Source organism: Aythya ferina (assembly GCF_964211825.1).
Source record: "Aythya ferina genome assembly, chromosome: 2".
In the NCBI taxonomy this organism is placed as follows: domain Eukaryota; kingdom Metazoa; phylum Chordata; class Aves; order Anseriformes; family Anatidae; genus Aythya; species Aythya ferina.
In genome coordinates, this window is record NC_140297.1 from 60,016,431 (window position 1) to 60,035,736 (window position 19,306).

At 39.8% G+C, this 19,306-nt stretch overlaps 1 protein-coding gene across 2 annotated transcripts in view; it reads right to left on the reverse strand.

Annotated features, from left to right (window-relative positions):
• Positions 1–18,768, reverse strand: part of POU6F2 (POU class 6 homeobox 2) — a 308,147-nt gene extending 289,379 nt beyond the window's left edge. The window contains exon 1 of one of the 2 annotated variants that reach the window (XM_084509804.1): positions 18,600–18,768. Coding sequence is in view for 1 of the 2 variants with exons in the window: in XM_084509803.1 (XP_084365929.1) it covers positions 18,309–18,341 (33 nt within the window). In the remaining variant the exon portion in view is untranslated. Of the gene's footprint in view, positions 1–18,308; positions 18,474–18,599 lie in introns of those variants that run through there. The other variant, XM_084509803.1, reaches the window with a different exon arrangement.
• Between the last annotated feature and the right edge of the window lie 538 nt (positions 18,769–19,306).

Here is a 19,306-nt window from a genome sequence, read left to right on the forward strand (position 1 = left end):
TTCTCAGATACCCCAAACAATTTTTAGATCTCAGAAGGAAATATGAACTTTTCTTCTACTATAGGTTCTGGAGAGGGGAATAAAAAAAAAATCTTCATTGAAACCAAACCATAGAGGTAGTCAATCTCCCTGTAGCATCACAAATCAGCATTACAGAAACAAAAATCAGAACCGACCTAATACTGTTTGCAAAGAAGCACTCTCCTGCCTCATTTTTAAAAGAAGAATTCGCTTTGCTAAGTAGTAGTTGATGAGAAAGCACAGAGGTGGGGTGTAACAGCTGTATTTCAAGCCATACGTCCTACTGAATAAATCCCATTCTTTCTGTGTGTACCCTGCACTACATTTCTGAGAACAGCCTCCTCCTGAAGTTAGAGTTCAGATCCATGCCCAGTGTTCCTGCTGCGACTGACTGACGCAGAGTGGCATGAATCACCAGTTTTAGCCTGTAAGCGTTTATTCAGACTATTCTCTAACCCACACAGCTAGCACCTCCAGGTGTTTGGTTTCCTTTGTTGTTCACAGAAAGGGATTTTTGTTATTTCATTCACAGTTAATTAGTTTTGGTGGAAAATGCAGGTAACATCACTCACACAGAAAAGTATTTTTCTTCATTTTTTCCTAATTTCACAGAATAGGAGAACAATGGTTGTCAGATTAAACACTTCCCCCATATCTGAAATTTGGTTATAGCCTCCCCACACAAAGGGGACAACTCTTACAGCTCCCTGTCTGCCCGGGCAAAATGAGCCTGTTGCTACTGGATTAGAGGGATTTGGGTAAGGGAAGTGATAAAGAACTTTGCTTTTTTTAGTTTTTCATCTCCTCTCATTTTTTTTTTGCGTTTTTTTTTTTTTTTTCTTTCATATTCAGACATCATGTACATTCTGAGCAATACTGAAACTGCTCAGTTTTGCTCTAACACAACTTTTTTTTTAAGCTACCCATTTTTGCCTCTTGACGATTTACCATTTCACAAACCGTACAACAAAGGCCGAAGATTCAGAGTCCCTGTTTCTGCTCCCGGAGTAAAATGCCATGGAGGCCAATCCCAAGTGTTGGGCACTGCCCAGAAGGAAGCCTTGGCATGATTACAATCAAGACAAATTGTGGCTGTCTGTACCCACCCCTTTGCGATTACCTATCTATTCTTCATCTGAACTAGTGAAGTCAGATACTAAATGGTATGGATCTCTGGTGAGAGATACCATCTCCTAAAATGTCTAAACACCAAAGGATACACACACACACCTTCAACGCTTGTAACTTAGCACAAAAGACCAAATCCTGCACCCAACAAAGTACAAAATTCCCATTGCTTTTTAAGGAGGGAAGACTGCATCCAGGAAATCCAGGTGAGCCCTTCTCATCTAAGGGAAGCCCATGCAAACACTGCATCAGAGGATGAGGCTCTTCATTAACATCATAAAACAGCCACAACAAATTATTGCAGTGGTCCAACTGGCAAAATTAACATTAGAATGGGCACCTTAGGATGCATTTTCCAGAATATCATGAGTTTCTTCCAGCTACACAATACAGCAGTGTTTTTAACTCATTGTCCCAAATAAATTAAGGAGATTCATCAACTGAATTATCCTCTGAACCCCTATATGGATGCTATATATATATATCTCACATATACACATGTGCAATATGCCAGGATATATTTCTATAATAAATGCCTAGAAAGTTTCAGATGAGAACTCTTCTGTATCACAAGCTAAAAATTACATTTGTATTCAAAGGCATGTTACACTCATGCTAATACAACTAGACAATGTGAATTTTCAAATTAAATTATGGAGCAATCCTGTAGGAAGGAATGAAACTTACTTACCCTCTTAATGTCACTTGATTTCACATGATTTCTCAAAAAAACTACTTAAAACTTGTTACACCATAGCTCACCAGAGTACAGCTTTTTTGATTAAAAAAGTAAAAAAAGTTGTTTTGTTTTGTTTTTTAATGAATGTATTCTAACCTGTTTTATCTGCCTTGCAGAAGAATGCATTTTCAGCATTTTTGCCCATTTGACAAAGCAAGGGAAGGAAAGAACAGTAATAAGAATCACCTTTACGTATGGAAAGACTAATAAAGAAAATTTAACATTTTGTTGGGTTTTGGGTTTTTCTGTTTCTTAACTAACAGAAGACAGACTTAAAATGCATACAATAGACTTAGAAGAGTCACAGGTAAGCTGCATGGGGAACTGAAGAGGGAGACCAATACTAAAGAATAGGCCCCATATAGAAAGGCATAGGAGTAATAGCCGAGGAAAAGAAGACCCAGAAGAACATCCTGCCTTGAAGTGAACTAATTTCAGCTGCATGCACAAAGAAACCAAGGAAGGGCAATGCCACATTTTTACTTTGTGCATTTTGCAAATGGACTTCATTTGGACTGCATGACTAAGTCCACTTTGAATGGCCTAGAAGGCATTCTTTCATTCATTTAAAAAAAAGAAAAAAAAAAAACAACCTACCATCAGAGTAGTTGAGTCCAGGCATATTTCCAGTGCAGTGCTACTGTCATCCTGAAACACTGCACTTGCTTTTGTCAGTTTTCAAAGAATAAACTTAAGGTGAAGAGTCTGGGAAGAAAACTTCAAGGTTCCCATCATTTTTTTTGCAATTCTGCACTGCTGTATCACCTGCTTATGTTATGCACCTTCTGTAGCCACCCTCAGGTTTGGCTAGCTAACCATTAACACTAAGCAAGTAAACATAACCAAGAAAACATACTAATTACGGAAACCTATATATGTTTTAATAACATAGATCTCAGCTACAACTGGATAGATGCTCTTGACCTATCTTTCAGTTGCTTACTCAGATGATCTGGTTTGAAAGTATGAGAAGTTAAGAAACTTAAGAAATACCTTAGCAGGCAGATCCTCTGGAAAACACCTTGAAAAATCCCTGGGGACTACAGATTGCCAAGCACTTTTGCAGAACAGGCCACAACACTAAATCACGTTATTTATATTAAATTTGTTAGACTTTTGCATGAATGTGCTTAAATCTATTGAGATTTCTTATCCTGATGAACATTTAACTTCATCCAGAACACTGACATCAGTAGAAGCAGGCTCACTGTATCCTGTATATAGATTTGGGCTGCAATTCTTAAGACCCGCAAAAGCGGCAATCTTATTTTAATTAAAATCCTGTTAGAACATCCACAATACTTCATGATGAGCAAACTCCCTAGACATATTTGCAATAGGCTTAGGCGATGCTAATTGAATGCCATGTTCATAGACATTTCAGACTGGAAGTAACCATCTTTGTCTCATTAAAATTAGCTTCAAGATACATAAAGATTTACCTAGGCCTTTCTTTCACCCCTCTCCATTCACTTCTCCCCTAGCCTGCTAGCATTACAACCTATATCCACACAAATACTTGCGATTATGTCACCAGCCCTACCGCTCCTGCTGAAAAACCACCTAAGACTTGCTTCATGGGCACGATCTGTTGTTCCCAAGTCAAGATGAAGAATATCCAAAGCCATGACTTAGGAAAAGCAGGAGTTTGGGCAGAGAAAGTTTCTCTCTGGGAAGACAAAGGCACCAGACTTGTTGCTGGCTCTCTGAGCAGGTACTGCTGCCCTACCAAGGCCAGCAATAACTAACTGGTAACCCTACACAACAGGTTCTAACACAATAAGCAGGGCACGTATTTGAAATGCAAATGGGTTGGCAGTGAATTTTTTGTAATATCATTTAATTTCCCCTGGCTACCTATCACACCACCACTGCATTAGAGTGCAGCACAATTTAAGAACACGCAGAACATCAAAGCAAGTAGAACAGGAAAGAGTGAGCATTTTGTTCAAACACCAAGATGCATGTAAAGGCCTTTGGAAATGGCTTCTCTGTTAAGTTTTCTCTTTCTTCCTCTTCCTCCCCAGAGTAGCAGCATGAAAAGTCAGAAAGCAAGGCTGTTTCTAAACCAAACTGAAACAGTTCAGCTCTATTTTACTAACCAAGCAAAGCAGACAAATGGCTGATAAAAGGGGAACTTTTAGAAGGGAAAAAAGTAAAGTAATGCTGTTGCTGGCAGCCATGCAGTTCATGCAAGGAATGTCTTTAAAAGGCAAGGGAAGGATAACTAGAACAGCCTCTGCAGAGCAAAGCAGCATCACAACACGCCTCCAGATTACTTCATGCACAAGGTTGACAAGTCTTTTAAATATTAAGGGCCATGTTCTACTCTAATTCCACACATGGGACTCCCATTAATGTCAGTGGGTGTTTCACACAAAGCACAAGAACAGAAAACAGCCCTTGGCATCTTTTAGTATTAAAGAAAAAAGATTTCAATAAGTTTACTTAATCCATCAAACTGGCAGACTCGAGCATTAGCTCCTGTGATAGTGCTGTCAATGCTTGGTCAAGCCTAAAAAAAACCTTCAAGCTTAAGCAAGTCTTGACACAGCACAGAAGCAGAAGCTCAAGATGGCCAACTGCAGGAAGTAAATAAACTTTTAAAAGCAAAGAGAATAAAGGATTAAAGGATAAAGAAAATTATTTTTCCCCTTTATATCAACTTTTTCCAGAGAAGAAATATGTTTCTGAAAAAGAAACCCTGAGCCTGGCACACTGGGTGGAAAAAGAGAAATGGAGACAAGTTTAGGGGCTGAGGGGGAGTGGGAAGTAGAGTGTAGCTTCTAATCCTGCTAAAGGAGTGTTGCATTGACTTTATTGCGTTAGAGGCATAAAAACTTTTTGACCAAGCAAAAGCTGGTCTCCTTGATAGCCTGCAGTAACTGGAGTTAAAGGTCTCACTACATATCCCCAGTACACAGGAAAAGTGGATTTATGCCTGAGAGTGTATTTTGCTCTGAGATGCTTGCCATCAGATACCCAGTCAGAGCTTTATCAAACACCTGCAAGTGGGGACAAGCATGAAAGGACTCTGCTGGCACCTTGCCTCTTATAGCTCTCCTACCCCACACATTCCCAGTAGGAACAGTCTTGACCACCAGTCAATACTGTATTTTTCATTTTAATTTTGGTTTATAGATCACACAAGACCCACATACTTATTACCCTAGACTTTTGTTGGCTTGGTGGCTACCACTGCAGGTGGAATGTTATTGGCTCTAGGTTCCTATACCTCATGATAATTGCAAGTGACCTACATGCATTGAAAGATGGTAGAGCTGCATCTGAAATACTAGGTTCTATTCTCATTGCCTTATTTAGCATCCATTTGGTTCAATTATCACTCAGGAGCACACTGTGGGATTTCTGTATCGAAGAAACTGACTCAAGTATATGGTCTGGCTGACAATTTAGCTAGACAAGCCTGTTGAAACGATGTAAACTTATAGGATACATGGCATTAGTAGTCTGACCTTGGTACATAAAAGATTTGAGGCAATTTGAAGTATATTACCATGACGCAAAGAAGACAACTTGAAGAGAGCAACAGGGTAAAGGTACAGGTAGTTGTTGGACAGCATTGTGCAGGCTCTCTCTCCCCCTCTGGATATATTGATATACTTTATTTATAGCAGTAAAAGCAAAGCATTTGAAGACAAAGTTTAAAAATATTACAGAATGACAAGCCCTACAGCCAACTCTATCTAACAAACTTGTTCTCCCTTTATTTCTTTCTTCTAATTCAGTATGCAGCCAATTTGTTTGCACCCATCACTTTAGCACATGACAAGGCATAGCAATCTTCTTGCTCTACTCCCTCCTCAGTCGGTTACTTTTAGGGATGAACTCCCTCTTACTCACCATCTTTCTTCCCTGTGTGGTTACATCAATCTCTCCTTGGATAGCTATTGAGGAAAAGCAATTGTCCAGAAGTGGAAGTTACATGCAATTCTGAATGGGGCAGCTTCCCAGCGTTCATTATAATCAATGGAGTCTCTTTCATTGACTTCTGTAAGAGATGGATCAAAGCAAGACCCTTTCTTTAAGGTCCTTCTGAACAAATTTCACTTGAAAACACCAAGACACTTCCTGCCAGGGAATCTACAGAGAATTCAGGCAGAGCCCTGTTTCCAGTTTCACAACAAACTCAGATTAAATGAACTGCCTTCTCTGGCTTTTCAGTGTCAATTCCAATCATGGCAAATGCTGTGTAAACCCTAGGCTTAAAAAAATACATCAAGAAAAGTAGGGTGAAGGTCAGCATGCATGTAGGTAGCACCACAATTTTGGCTTGAATTCCTTTCTAGGCAATGATCCTCAAGCCTACTTTGTTTACAATTCATGGAAGGTGGAAAGGTTACACTACAAGTGGTTTAAAGAAGTCTTTCTAAGAGGAAAAGGCAAAGGCACAGCAGAATACCTAACATCATTCTAGTCACAAGCACAGATGGTAAAGTCACCCTTAACTACTTCCTCAGTAGTCCACAAAAAAATGCATATGTTAATTCATGCCCACTGAATTCAGTGGGGGAACCGAGTATACACGCAACGGCCTTTACTGGAACAGCCCATGTTTTTGTGAATAGACTGATGTGAATGCCCAAGAACTTCAGTACTACATGAACAACTGCAGCTTAAACACATGAATCCACACTAGAAGATCACTCATTTGAACCACCGAGAACTCAGCTCTAAAACAACCCTCCTCCCTTCCCTTTCCTCACAAATGCAGTCCTGTCAAAACCAGTGGGACGATTCCCATGAGGAGAGCCTATCTTTGGAAAGGTTTTCATCATTGCTCAACAGCCACACTAGATCATGGCAGAAAAGTTTGATCTAGCTAAATTCCTATCAGGCATAAGCTTCTTACCACAATCTTAGCAGTTTCTCCTTCTCTAGACTCTACCCAGTGCTCTAGGGAAAAAAACAAATCAAGTATCTAAGTAAACTGTCAGCTTGAGTATATAAATTAAGTATATACATTCTTTATAAACAGGGCTCCTAATAGAACATTTAAATTATAACTTGCACTTTTACAGCATCCCCGTGGAGTTCATTTTAAAAATGAATGAATGAAATAATGCCAGTAAGGCTACAGAATTTCTCATCCACACCTCCTACACTGGCTTATCTAGTTTTAATGTCTAGGACTTACACAGTTGCAAACTATAGCTGCTTAAATGACAACTATTGTTCACTGCATGATATTTGGTGAAATAAATGCTCAAGTATGAAATCCATTAGTGCCATGTACCCAATACATTGCATTTGCAAAGGCATAGTTCAGGGAGGAGGGAAATTCCTCTCCCCAGATAAATACAGCTTTTAAAGTTTTTTATTATTATTATTTTCTTTCAAAAAAAATCTATTTTTTTTGGAACATCTCTATCTGCTAGTATCCTGAAACTCAATGAAATACCTCAAGGCAAGTATTTGTTCTCTATTTCCTGTTGGAACAGTGCAAGAATGTTCTTTGTGTTATATGAAGCAAGCATCAAAGATGGCAACAACACATGGGTGACTTCACTTCCTTGGGGAAAATGAAATTCCAACACATATTTAATATACATTTATATTCGGTATAATTAAAGAGGCATCCCAAAGAGAGCAACAGGCGCTGATGAGCACTTGTTTCTGAAAGGGGCACATGAAACAACAGGAGTTTGTGCCAAAGCACAATGAAGCAGTGGTGAGGTCCTACTGATCTGCTCCCATAGAGACCACTGAACAGCCAGCTCCAAACTAAAACTAGGACAGCAGTTCTGTGGTTTTTTGCCTGGTTCAACTTCCTGTAGATGCTAGCAACAGCAGAGAATGTGAGGAAAACAAAAACAAAAAACACAAGAGGAACAACAAGAAAACAAGAGAAGTAAGAGAAACTATATAGCAAATTCTGCTTCTCTGTGGTCTTTTCCAAGCAGTTCAGAAACCAATTGTGCTACCACCTGCCATAAAAAAAATGTTGTCCTGGGTTCCTGCCACTTCTGGAAAAGGAATAAACACTAATTCGGATGAAGATAGCTTCCTTTTGCAACGCTTCATTTGCTCTATGATCCCAAGCAGAGAGAGAATCAGGACAATTATATCGAGAGTAAAGACATTACGAAGAATTGTGCTTTAGAAAATAAAATATTCTTAGTGTATTTGTGAATGATCTAGCCTACCTCTGAATGAAAACTCATATGCAGGGAACAAAAGCAGGGTAAAGCCATATTCTCATTCACTCAGTAGAACTGTGATTACCTCTTTTTCCCTTCATGAAATAAACTACTACTCCTCTAAAGTAAATTTGCAAGAGTCTCAGTTTATGGAAGAGAAAAAAACAAAACAAAACAAAACAAAAAAAAAAACACACAAAACAAAAACTACCCCTTCCCATAAGAACATTCAAAACAAACCTATCCAGACAAAAGGCCCAGTTTCCCTATTGCTTTGTGCTAGTGTGGAAGAAAAAAAACAGTTGTCTGCTACATTAGTGAAAAATAACTTCTGAGAGTCAGACACATGCTGAAACGTTTCAGTTGAAATCCAACTCTGAGAAATTTTTTAAATGTTTTCAACACATCAGCATGAAGCATCGACCTAGTTGGAATCACTTAGATCTAAAGCAAATGCACTGATTGTTTTCACAGCATGCTTTTCTTCTTCAAGCTGCAACAGGCAGACTGGCAACTGCTGTTCGGAAAGGTTTTCAGCCCCCTGCCTTGGTTTACTGTAGCCTATGACACGATCAATACCAGGGTTAGAAGGCAGAGGAAGCTAAGGAAAGATTATGAAGATGAGGTGAGCGACAGAATTACCTTACAGGATTTGTTCTCTCTTTCTGTCTCACCTTCAGTCTTCTGCTGCAGACAAAAATGGAGAACCATCCTGATCCCTGTGCTCTGGAAGGGGGCAGGTATGGTCAGGAGGTTGCACGGTGTGACCACAGACAGCACTCTGTGCAGTTCAGAATATTCTGCCTAACAGATACATGAAAGAAGATCCTGCCAGCAGATACCTTTTACTTTGGCAGGATGGAATGGAGACACTGTTAAAGAAAGCTTGTCTTTCGCTAATCAGTATAATTAGCATGTACACTGAGAAAAAGTTCACAGTGAAATAAAGCTTGAACATTCTCCTTTAATCATTTCACCTCTACCCAGCTGGTGTCATCTGCAAGCATCTCTGTTCCAGACCTTCCAGACCATCTTCCAAACAACCCCCTCTCTTTGCACTGGTACATAATGCCAGAGCACCTCAGACACCAATCCTGATTAATATGCCACAGCACAGATCAGTTTTGCTGCCATGTTATAAAGCTCTTAGCAGCTTTCAGTTGTTCAGGTACCACATCATTACAGAATTTTTACCACCCCCCCAACAATTTTTATACTGTGTCTCTCTTGTTGGATTCTTCATGATGGAAGCTGAGATTTTAAGCCCCTTACTGGAAATACCATGCTTTTATTCTGCTTTATCCTGCCACCAGTTTACGGAGATAAGTGACTGAGGTTGAACGTACTGCTGTAGTGCAAGAAGGGGTGGAAGAAAACTGTTCTTCAAGAGGAATTAGAAGTGGAGAAGGCCCATCTTAGGCCAGGGTTTGTTCTTTTCAGTTAAGCATACAGAAGAATCCCAGGAGAAAATCATATCTGGACATTAATAGCATGCAGCAGCCAGAACTTTGCTGGGATCCAGTCAATTCACATTTATATTTTAAAACGATAAGAGAGAAGAAATGGAATGGAGAACAGGAAAATCATGGTTTGTTGTCGTCGTCCATCCATCTGCCTCCCTCCCCCCCCCCCCCCCCCCCCCCTTTTAGTGACATGAATTTTATGTAGTTAAGTGCTCTACGGCACAAGCAAACAATTTATTGTAGATTATGTAGATTCAAGCTCAGTAGTTCACTCCAAGCAGGACAGGGCTCCTTAGACCCATTGCACAGGCTCACGTATGTGCTACACCATAGCGATAATAGCATTAACCCCACTGCAGAAGTTTTCTTTGCAAACAGTCGCAGCACCATTATCTGTGCTCTGAAAGTATGCCCTAGAAGTATGGGCTTTGTGCAGTTCACGTCCAAACAGGTGTAAAACACAGCACAGACCCAGAGGAAAAACACAAGCTAGCAGACCATAAAGGCCAAGGCCTCCAATCTGCATCGTCATGTTTCAGACTAGCTCCTTTATCTTGGGCCTGAGATTAAGAGCTGCCAAAGTCGGACACCTTGCTCTCCTAGAGAGCAGCACAGGATAGATCAGGGAGAGGAGGGGCTTTATTATATATATTTTTGTAACCTTTCAATAACTTGACAGTAGGAGGGATAGCAGATGAAGCGAGGGGCTACAGCAAGCAGCCCACGGGCATGGGTAGGCACAGGACCTCCCACCACAGCCACAGCAAGGGCTGGCTGACTTTCTTGTGTCCACCCTGCAATGCTCAAGCCACCCAGCCTGGTTGTGGCACTCGCTCCTGTCATCCCTTTCTTCTGCAGTGACAAAACTTCATCTCAGCTCTCCCAATGACACCTGTTAGATCCATTTTCCAATAGCACTGCTGGACAAAATGCCCTCATTCCCTCACTGGACCACTTCCCCTTTGTGTGCTTCCACTCGCTGGGACCCCAACAGCCCCTGGCCCTTGGGCCAGCTCAGGGGCCACCCTGGAACCCCCCCTACCATGCCTCATAGGGCCCCACCATGGGGAAACAAAGCACAGCCTGGGGCAGAAAAGCCAGCCCTGTCACGTGAGTTGCCATTTTGCAAAATTGGTTAGGGGAAAAAAACACCCAAAGTTTGCTTTGTTTTGTCTCCTATTTAGGAAAAAAAAAAAAAAAAACATGATCTGGCTGCAAGAGGCCTGTTGTCACGTTGCCATCCACACTTCAAGAGTTCAAGAGGTTTCAGACATGAGACAAATATATATATATATATATATATATATATATATATTTATTCAGCCCTGTGAAGCTGAAGGCTTTTCTTTTGGGGAGGGTGTTCCCTACAGACAGGTCTGTCACTTGACAGTATTGTTCATGATGAGGCAATACATTTGGTAATTGTGCCATACCAATATCTGAGGTTTCAATTAATCCTGCCTCAGAGAGGTTTCACAATTCAGAGCATTTCCTCTCCTGCTTTATACTAAGTTGGTCAATTTGGGGGCAGGAAAACTGTCTTGGTTTTGGTGTTCACCTTCACAACCATTTTTAAGCCTGTAATGTAACATATAGGCCATAGACTTGAACTGAACATCTTCACTGGCTGAATTTTTGATACTTTTTGAAGAACTCTGTGAAACAATATGTAGGGGTGATACTGTAAAAAACTACTCAGAAAACATGCAATCACAGACATGTGACACTTAAGCATGCACATATTTACTGCAATACGATCCTGCTAAGTACCAGACTCAAAACACATCTCCCCATTTAAAATGTACGCAATTTAACTCAGTCTCATGTGACAATTCAATGTGAGTGACTGGCGTCTCTCACTTATCCCCTCAAAATAAAAAATAAAAAAATGGGTAGTTACTTGGCCCTTCTGCCCAGAATTTAATTTCAACTTCAAAAACTAAGACCACCAATTTTCAGTTACCCTTTAGCTGCTTCCTACCAGATGCAAGCACGACCCTGCCTTTTGCTTGCAGCTGCACAATCAGAAACAAGATGGTAAAAGAAAAAATTTAAGCCCCTCATCTTTTGATGGCCATTTTAAACTCCCATTATGTCCTGATGGAATACAGCAGACACCAGTGCCAAGAAGTAGTGCCAGTGCAAGGAGGGTAAAAGCAGGGGGAAGATGGCAAAGCATCCTGATCCTTCAGGACCTGGGTCAGAGTCACATTTGCACATGGGGTCCTTTACAGGGGTATAACTCCACATAGTGATGTTCAGACTCTCCCAGAGGCCTCCTGAATCTCCTAAAAGATTTCATCCCAGACTCCTCTGGCACAGCATCAGCACCACCTTGGTTCCCTTTGACAAACCTTCTGTGGTACTGGACAGCCAAAAGAGAACAATGAAACTCCCTTTAAGCAGCCACTGGTACCTACAAGCAATGAGCATATTGGCACTTTAAGCCCTTCTTTTCCATGGTAAATCTTTGGACGGAATCTGGAAACATGCAGAGAACTACAAGTAGAGGAGTTATACCTTTTACTGTAAAGAAATTTCACAAACTATTGCCTATAAAAATTTTGGTGTTTGTTTTTACTTCATCATTACACACCATAGCAAGTCCAGCATCAGAAAATCAACACCTTTGATTTCATACAAGTTTGCCTAAAGAAAGAACGGTAAAACATGTTAGAGGAGCCATTGCTGACAACTGTTAAAAACTAACCAACAAGCCTTGTCCAGACATCACTATGCATATATAGCAAAGAACTTCTTGTGAAGAACCATGTGACAAGAACCTGTAAGGCAGAGTAGTAATTCTCAATCCATGAGAGCCTAGTTCCAGGCTCTACAAAGGAACATGACTTTTGAACACAGAGTGCTTGACGTGTTCTTAAAATAATGGTCAAAATGTGTTTCAGATGATAAGGCCAGGTAAGTTGGAGGTCTCCATTCACTAATAATTCCTTTATGGTGTTTGACAGTGCAATATATAATCACTTCATTGTGATTGCTATGAATTAATACTCAAGGAAAGAAAAAAAGAGCTCTGTATAGCAGAGGTTTTTTTGTGTTGTTTTGCAAGATGCTTCCCTTTCCCCCACTATTCAATTAATTTAAGAATTATATAACAGTCAGTACTTGTTCTGTGAATACTAATTTCATGGTATTTTTTAAAACATTTGTTGGAGGGAAATTTATATCCTCATGCAACAGATGATTTAGATTAAAAAAAAAAAAAAAAAAAAAAAAAAGGAATTTCCAATGAGATTTTCTTTTTTTTTTCCATTTGAATATAAAACTATGCTATGAAGCACCTGTTCTCCTCCTTAGATGGAGGAGAATTAATGCATTTCCAGCACTCAATTTTGGTATACTGCTTTGGACAATTTTATTAAGCCAAAATGTGATGGGCTATGGAAATTCACTTGCAAGAATTAAACTGCCATCCAATATTTCAAATAAAGCTTTTAAAACAAGTATTTTTGTTTACAACTGATATATAACAAAAAGCATCTCTCCTATCCTATCTTAAAAGTTAACCCAGTTCAATAAGACTTTCCAGTTTAGCTTTCTGTCCTTGTCTTCCTTTATATACATATACAGAAACCAGGCTTAAAACAGTTCAGACTTTGATGTATATTTTTCAAGATGCCTAGGTTAGAGCAGATGAATACCAAACTACAAATTAAGTATCAGAAGATACAGAGATACATATTAAGAAGAGTCTATCAGTAATTATAGGCTGCAGGAGAAAACATACTGACTCAAAATTACAAGATTCATGAAACATGTGAGTACATCTGGAAAACTAAAAATTCTTTAAAAGTTTCTCTGTATTATTTAGATGGAGGTGTGCCAGGCATTTCTTCCATTAAAACATAATAATACAACACTCCTCCAGTTACCAGAAATATGCTAGAGTTTTATATTGGTCTACAAATCTAAAAATTAGGAAATAAAAAAGAATCAAGTCTCTCATTAAGGGGAGGCTTGTAGTGATTTAATATCCTTTCAGGTAATATTAACTCTACACTAATCCCTAAAAATTGGGAGAAGTGCTAATTTCCATTTGTGCAGCAATGATTTATTTTTTTTTTTAATCAGATGAAAATTATACACTTCTGAGGGGAAAGAAAAAAATACCAAGATGTATTTAAATCTGATCTTGAAAAGAAGTATCTTTCTCTTCAGAGGAATTCAATCAATGTATTAAGGTTCAACTACCTCCTACTTGGGCAAGGACTGTAAGCATCCTGAAGCCTGCCTGGAAGTTTATATACAGACAGCATCTTAGATGAATATGTCTTTTAGTTGGCACAGATGGCATTACAGGTAGACAGATATTCTTAGATGTTTTGTAGAAACAAACACATTCCCATGGTATTTTCTGTTTATGCTAATCAAATGTCATTGGGACAGCTCAATATCAATCTCAAAGGTGTGCTCAGGCTGCTAAGGGTGATTATATACTTACACAGAACAGAAAAAAGACTACTGCATGCAGCCTGCTGTGGAGACACCCATGCTGACCTCATCTGCCTGGTCAGAGGTCGGCCATATTCCAGCAAAGGCCCAAAGCACACCCTATACTTTAAGAACATGAGAAGTATCACTCTGTTTAGTGAGGCTTCTCCCATGAAAGCAGGGCTTGAAAGTTCTGTAACTAGAGAAACTTAACAAAAGAGATCCACTTTAGCCTGATATTACATCATGTGAGGTCTGCTGCTGTCATAACTTTTAAGCACCACAGGATCTTACTGTGCTAATTTCAAGAAAGTGTGCATTAATACTACAGTACTGCATTAATATTATACCACTGTATTGAATATTGTACTAAGTGCAATATTTAACAGGAATCTTGCATTCTTGTCCCTCCTGAAGCAGTGGAAGGATACAGTGAAGTGCAGTTATTGCTGCAAAGCAAAAGGGAACAATAATAAAGATTTGTCTGTGGAAGATGAGGCTCTTTGGACCACTGACAATGAACATGTGTCCAGGTTTTGCAGCAGTTATTTTTGAACTTTTTCCATGGTACATGTAGGATATTAGTTAATACACAGCTTTTTGAAGGTAGAAAGTTCTCCATAATCTCACTCTGTCAAGATCCATGACAGGATATCTGGAATTGTTCTCTCCTCAGCACTGACTCTCTGTACTCATAACTACCATCAACTCTCTGGGTGATATCAGCTAATGACTAAGTTCCTGTTGACTTCAGTGAAGCCAGGATTTTCATCCTTTGCCCACAGCCTTTTGCAAACAAGCTTAACAGAATTTGTAGCTTTACAACACAGTAGATTTGGATAAATGTGCTGTGCTTTATTTATACAAGTAAGTCTCCACTATGACATTCTTTATGCAATACAGTAGGTTTTGCTGCTGCTTCTTTGTAGTCAGTTCATACTTGTTAAAGAGATTACACATTATTCTAGAAAGGTAAAAACAGAAGAACTTTGGAACACTGAAGAAGCCAGGTAAACAAAATTGTCCCATGAGCAAGAGAATTTCTCAACTGAAGAGGCATTGCTCTGCTAAAATAGTGATTAATTCTTTACCTTGGGATACAACCAAAGCCCATTGAATCTTGCCACAAACTTCAATGGATTTTTGGATTAGGCCCTAATTAGTATTTACACTTGGTCTGCCTGTGCTCACAGTAAAGGTCTGTTTAGCAATACTGATAACAACATGTTTAGCAGGTGTCAGAATTACATCCATGTGTGCAGCATGCAATTTGAACACAAAAAGGTTATGTATTAGATTAATGGTAATAAATTTGCATCCTATTTTATAATCTAGCTCTCTCCATATTGTTTGATACAGCAGTGAAGTGGGCTATTGTATCAGGTTTTACTAGTAACAAGCAAATATGAAATGAATTAGTGCTTACTGTGAACCACAGAAAGACTGGATGTGAAGTAATCCTAGTACACCTGAGCTCCTTCTACTGATGGCACACCTGGGGAAAGCACCTGAGGGAGAACAATCTCCTAGATTGGAAAGATCACCCAGTGAAGACACCTGAATACAGGTGCTTCAGATTCCAAACACGACCCCATATTCCTAAGCACAAGTGTTAACATATGTGAGCTATTACCTAATAGAGAACCACAGTAAAACAGCCTGCATTGATACAGCTGCAGAACTACTTTTTTTTCCCCTGCAGGCCTATAGTAGTGGGTATCCGTGCCAAACTCTAAATTGGAATTGGTGCACTTTCCTCTTAAACTCCATTTGTAATAATACACTCTCTACTTCCATATATACACTGCCATGTAAAGTCACTAGGCTCAGCTATGTATTTTCCATTTCATCTCACAGGCAACTGAAGGGCTCAGAAGCAGGAGAACATTGCATTTGTGAAACACTTCGGAATATACAAGTATACTAAAGAGAGATTCTTTAAGACAAATGCAGACACATTGACATAATATTGTCCAAAGCCTTTGCTGTAGAAGCCCTCTACAAGTACAAACAGCAAAAAAACACTCATAGGGAAAGCTAATTGTAGGAAGCCCAACATACCTTCTGTTGAGAAGAAAGCTTGTTAGCAATATCATAATGCAAAATGCTTGACACAGGACAGCAAATTATGGATTCTCAAGAATATTCAGTTTTTGCTTGACTGTGATTCTATTTAAGCTAGCAGGACTTTTGTAAGTGGTACTACGAGAACTGAGGTAACAGAATGCATCTCTACAACTTTGCTGTTGAAATGTCAAAACCTTCATCTAGGTGCTAGGAACAAGAACCCACTACAAAAGTAAATATTAAACTCATAACCCTGTATGCACTGGTGGAATAATTATTTTTGTTCCTCATTTAAAAAGCAGTTTTCAAAACTCTGTATTGATGTTCTACTTTTTCATCTGTGATTTTTATATTTTTTTTACCGAAGGGGAGAGATGTATTGCTACCTATCAAAAAAAAAATCCAGTCTTGAAACCGTTTCCTCAACCTTTTGTACTGGGTCTGGCTGGGATGGAATGAGCTTTCCCTGCAGAATCCCATACAGTGCTGTGCCCTACACTTGTAGCTAGAACAGCACTGGTATCACACCAGTGTTTTGTCTACTGCTGAGCAATACTGGCATCGCATCAAGACTCCCTCCAAGCCCCCCCAGAGCCAGCAGGCTGGAGGTAAGCAAGAGGTGAGGAAGGAACATCACCACAGCAGCTGACCTAAACCAACCAAAGGGATATTCCATACTATATGGTGTCACACTCAGCAATAAAAGGTGGAAAAAAGAAGAGGGGAGGGGTGGGCTCTCATTGTGAAACCTCTGTCCTTCTGAACAATGACTATATGTGTTGAAGCCCTGCTTCAAGGACATGGTCAAGCATTGCTCATTGGTGGGAAGCAAAGAGTGATTTCTTTCCTCTGCACTTCCACGCAGCCTTTTTTTTTTCCACCCCCCTATTCCCCTTTTCCTTTTGTAAATTTAATTATTAATTTTCCATTAATAATTATTTTCCTTTAACTAAACTATGCTTATCTCAACCTGTGAATTGTTTCTTTCATTTTCTTCTTCCCCTCCTCTTCTGAGGAAGGGGAGTGAGAGAGCAGTTCTGGTGGAGTTCAGCTGCCTAGCAAGGTAAAAGCACCACACCTCTAAACAATAATCCATTGGAAAGCCAGACAGCACAAAAAACAAAGAAAAATAAACCAAACATTTTTTCTAAACTTGTACTACATGCTGAAGTACAGTCTACGTATTTATTACAGATCTCTGATCTGTATTCCGTAACTCTGATTTAGGAAGCCATTCAGAAAGAAGTTATAATCTTTTAACAATGATTGCCCAAATATTTTCCAACCAAAGACTGTTCACAACAGTGTCTGCAGCAGTTCGTAGATTGCCTACACTCCACAGGCAATTAGCTTCCCGCTCAACATAATGCTGATGAATTTAACTATCACATTTCCTCTAGCACTCCCCATACATCACATACAGAGAGCCTTGCCTGCAAAATTAAAACTCGGTGAAGCTGTAACCATGCTTAATCCTCTCCCACTGTCTCTCAACTTTAAGAAAGTTGGAAAGAACACTGATCAATTTACCTTATATTTGAGATCAATTAAAGGGTTCATTGATCAGTCATTGCCATTAGCAAGCAGACTAACAACAAAGCACATCACAACACAACTACAAAGTTTTGGAAGACCTGGCTAAATACATTTTTCCCTTAATTTCTGATTATTTTTGTAACTTCTTGTCAGCCCTTAGGACATTCTCTAAGTAAATGGATTCTTGCACCTGAGTCTATTCTCATGCAGTTTTAAGACCTGGGCCTTAACATAGGGCCAGTTATCACAAGATGGAAACTCCTGGCTGAAACACACTAACCTTTCTGTTGTTCTTAACCAGTTTTTTAAAAAATTCAGGTGGACATATGCAGCAAACCCTGACCCTATTAGAATCAACATGACATTTACTAGTCATTTCATGTGTACTAAGAGATACCCCACAATCCAGCAATATTAGCATTAGCCCAGGGATACGCAAACAGTACCTATCCCTGCAGCTGTGTTTATACATACCTGAGCTGAGAAATGCCAAGAGCAGCACAAGCCCAGAACACCCTCAAGACACAGCATTAAAACCAAGCCTGCAGTTGCTTTGCCAGTAGGTCCCAATAGCTCAAGGCAGACTCAGCACCATCTTATTTGGGCCCCAATATCACTTTGCACGTCTGGTATCAGTTACCAAACAGCACCAGGACAGAGAAAGGAGAGTGGGGAATAGTGCAGTTTACCCTGCCTCTAGCAAGTCAACTCCCTACTGCTGAGGGCAGGATGTTTACCTACCTCCTCTGCTCTCTCACTCTTGTCTTCAGTCATCTTGAGATTTTCATTCCCCCTCAAAATTTGGTCTTGAATACAGACTCAACGTGATTCACAGAATTCACTCAGCCTTCCCATTTCAGTGCAGGATTGCAAGCCCCAGGCTGGTCTCACAGCTGACTACTTTGAGCTTCCTCTGCCACAGACCCCACATACTCTGACCAGCCCCACCTGGCACCCTCAGTGCCTACTCCAGCAATGCTGCAACTCTTCCCCAAGCCCACCAGTGGCCATTGTCCCAGCAGGACATCTTACCTTCCACCTTCACAACTGCTCCACACCAGGACCTGGACTCAGGCAGGGCCTGCCCTGCTCCCTGTCCCTCAGGGAGCAGACCCCTCACTGTGTAAATGCTTTTACCTCATCTGATGTAAATGTCTTACACATCTTTGAGTAATTAAGATCTACCAGGTCAGCCTGTGCTTCCTATGTCTTTTTAGCTTTTCTATACAAGTTTTAAAGAGTTATACATATGAATAGGCCTACCAATGACCAAGAAGTAATCAGGTAAATGCTACAAACAATCCCCCAGGTCTAACATTTTATAGCATAACAAGTAAAGAAGGTGACATCACTGCACAGGCTTGCAAATGTGGAAGTGTTAGGAAAATAAATTATCTACACTAAAAAAATTGCCATATGTTTTGCAATTGCATGTCCTACATTCTCCATGCCCTTGAGGTAAAGAACCAAATTTTGAGTCTCCATACCTAGTATTTGCTGTCCAAATATCTTTAGTAACTGTCCATGAGCAGAGGTACAGACCTGGGACTACAGCATAAAGCAACTTAATGATATAAATCCATGTCCCTGGTACCTAAGTGAGCTTGCATATGAAACCCATTCTTACAAATTTACCTCATACTCATTTAGAAAAACAAAAGATTACATTATTTTAGCAAAACTTTAGGCAGCCAATCAAATAATAGAAGTTTTTCTTCTTCCTACTGCCTGGAGGGGAG